Source organism: Haplochromis burtoni, unplaced genomic scaffold (genome assembly GCF_018398535.1).
Source record: "Haplochromis burtoni strain Fernald_Lab_line unplaced genomic scaffold, NCSU_Asbu1 Contig_262, whole genome shotgun sequence".
In the NCBI taxonomy this organism is placed as follows: domain Eukaryota; kingdom Metazoa; phylum Chordata; class Actinopteri; order Cichliformes; family Cichlidae; genus Haplochromis; species Haplochromis burtoni.
In genome coordinates, this window is record NW_024582623.1 from 6,850 (window position 1) to 9,148 (window position 2,299).

The window sequence follows — 2,299 nt, forward strand, 5'->3', positions numbered from 1 at the left end:
TACAGCTGTTCTAAGCGCAGTCAGGCAGAGCATAAACTAGTAAATAACTAGCCAACAAATGTCGGGAATATGTTTCATGTATCTAAAAAGGAAAACAAAATGTTGACCAGTACCAAAATATTGGCTTTTTAAATCCCCAAACATTGGTCTTAAAAATCCTGCATTGGCAAGGCTCAGGTCGTTCAGATGCAGTGTCACATGTGCTGTTAAAGGCTCAGTTTTTCATTCAGTGCCACATGAGAATGATGTTCACAAATGCTGTTTTCAATAAATCATGTGAAATCATGCTATAGTGCTATAAAATCACCACATATGTGCATTAAATGATATTATGATTGCAGTGGCTGATCAGTCCTGTGTATGCACTTTATTTTCAGGAAAATAATTTTTTTTCAGTGTGATAAATGGTAAAACCAAAAATGACCAATATCGGCGTGTAATAGAAACAGATCAGGAGGTTGTTTCAGCGACTGCAGAGTCACGCTGTTGTTATTCTTTCTCCCCACCATTCAGCTACGAATGTAATTTCCTGTAGACGCCTCTTTCCAATTGTTGAGCTGTTCTTTCATGCCTCATGTGATTGACACAGCTTTTGCAGATATTGTGATATGCTTGGCTATATATTGTCCATGTAGTTAAAATCAAGTCATATAAATATTTGAAGTAGTAAAAATAGCATAGTGAAAAGATTTGCATATAGAATGATCTCCAGCTTCCAGACACATTTTGCAATTATTGTAATTTTAAATCTCAGTGTCTTGATTACATTTGTTGAATGACTTAAAATGTGATTTTGTTTTTCCTATACTCTGGTATTTTCAGGCCTATGGCTCAGGATGCGACGTAGTGATCTTGGCTAGTGACTTTGAGTGTGTTCAGATTATCCCGGGAGCTCAAAATGGAAACATACAGGTGGGCTGTGTGGAGTGCTCCCACCAGCTTGGCAGGGTAAGTGTTAAATGCTCACAGAGACACACTCCCACACACAGCTTTAGTTTTTTTTGTCCTGTGGCTAAAAGATTTTATCAATTATGCTGAGCGGAAAGAGGTACATTTTTCCTCGTTTGCATTTGTCTTCAACTTCTCGTCTTCCTTTGCCATTTCGCTCTCCTGCACCACACCACACCTTCCTTTTTCCTGTGGGAGTGACTGTGCAAAAGCACTGATGGGGTGAGTAATGTTGTGATGATGAACACAGCTCTTTATTTTTAGATTGCTGCGTCCTACGGAAACACAGTCTGCATCTTTGAACCTCTTTCTATCAACCCAAATAAACGCCACAAGGTGAGTACCAGCGCCAGCTTTTTAGGCAGATTTAAGGATTTAAATCAGTTTGTAGCAGATTTAATTACACCTTTGTTCCACTAACACTGCATGGTGTGTGTCGCTCTCCCACCACTAACAGCAGCTTAACTATCAGTGGCAAAAGACAGGACAGTTCTTCCTTGATGCCATCACCTACAACCTGGCCTGGGACCCACAAGGTACACAAATGCTTTCTATGATTACCAGATAAAGGCAGCTCCTTCTCCTACCACCCTTTAATTTGGCTGAAACAGCATGTGCATTATGTAAGAGTCACAGTTTGTATGTGGCTCTGCGTAGTGTAGTAGTCAACGTGGGACATGAGGTGTGTAACACAGTGCTTTTGTGTCCTCAGGGAACCGTATCCTAGCAGCAACCGAGCGACTCCAGCTGTGGGCACCTCCACTGACGGATGCCCTGATTGAGGAGGAGGATGGGCAGATGATTGACGACAAGCCCCACCCTGTCCTCAGTGACTGGAACTGTGTCTGGCAGTGCAAGTGCGTTTTGGCTTACATTCTATATACTGTTTTATTAAAAAACAAACTCGCTGCGTCAGGGTGATGCGCCTTACAAAGCTACCGTTTTAGGATAAATACCTTGATATTTAACTAACCAGTAAATTAAGTGTTGAACAGACCAGATACTTTTTCCCCACCTCCTCTTGTCTCTTTTTGTGGAATTGAAGATGTTTTCTTCAGCCAAGTTTGTCTAATTTTAAGTGGAAAGAAATTATTTAAAATCCGTTTTGAGAAAGTTGAGGTGGATTTTTAGACCTCTGCTCTGAAAAGGTATTATATTTTTGGGTTCTGTGTCTGTCTACCTGCCCCATCCTTTTAAACATGATAACACTCAAATGCAGAAAGGGATTTTCTTCAAATTTGGCACCAATCTAAACAGGAAGGAACTGATTAGATTTTGTTTGTCAAAGGTCACAAAAAAAAACCCTTTCTGGTCGTAACTGAATTAAATCGTCATCGATGATAACATTAAA

The 2,299-nt window shown here is 40.3% G+C and overlaps 1 protein-coding gene across 1 annotated transcript in view; it reads left to right on the plus strand.

Moving 5' to 3' along the window:
• Positions 1–822: 822 nt before the first annotated feature.
• The window catches only part of dmxl2 (Dmx-like 2), a gene marked incomplete at its 5' end in the record, with an annotated part of 38,553 nt that continues 37,076 nt past the window's right edge, over positions 823–2,299 (plus strand). Inside the window, 4 exon segments of the mRNA XM_042227458.1 lie at positions 823–948; positions 1,213–1,284; positions 1,406–1,484; positions 1,661–1,805. Coding sequence (XP_042083392.1) covers positions 823–948; positions 1,213–1,284; positions 1,406–1,484; positions 1,661–1,805 — 422 coding nt within the window.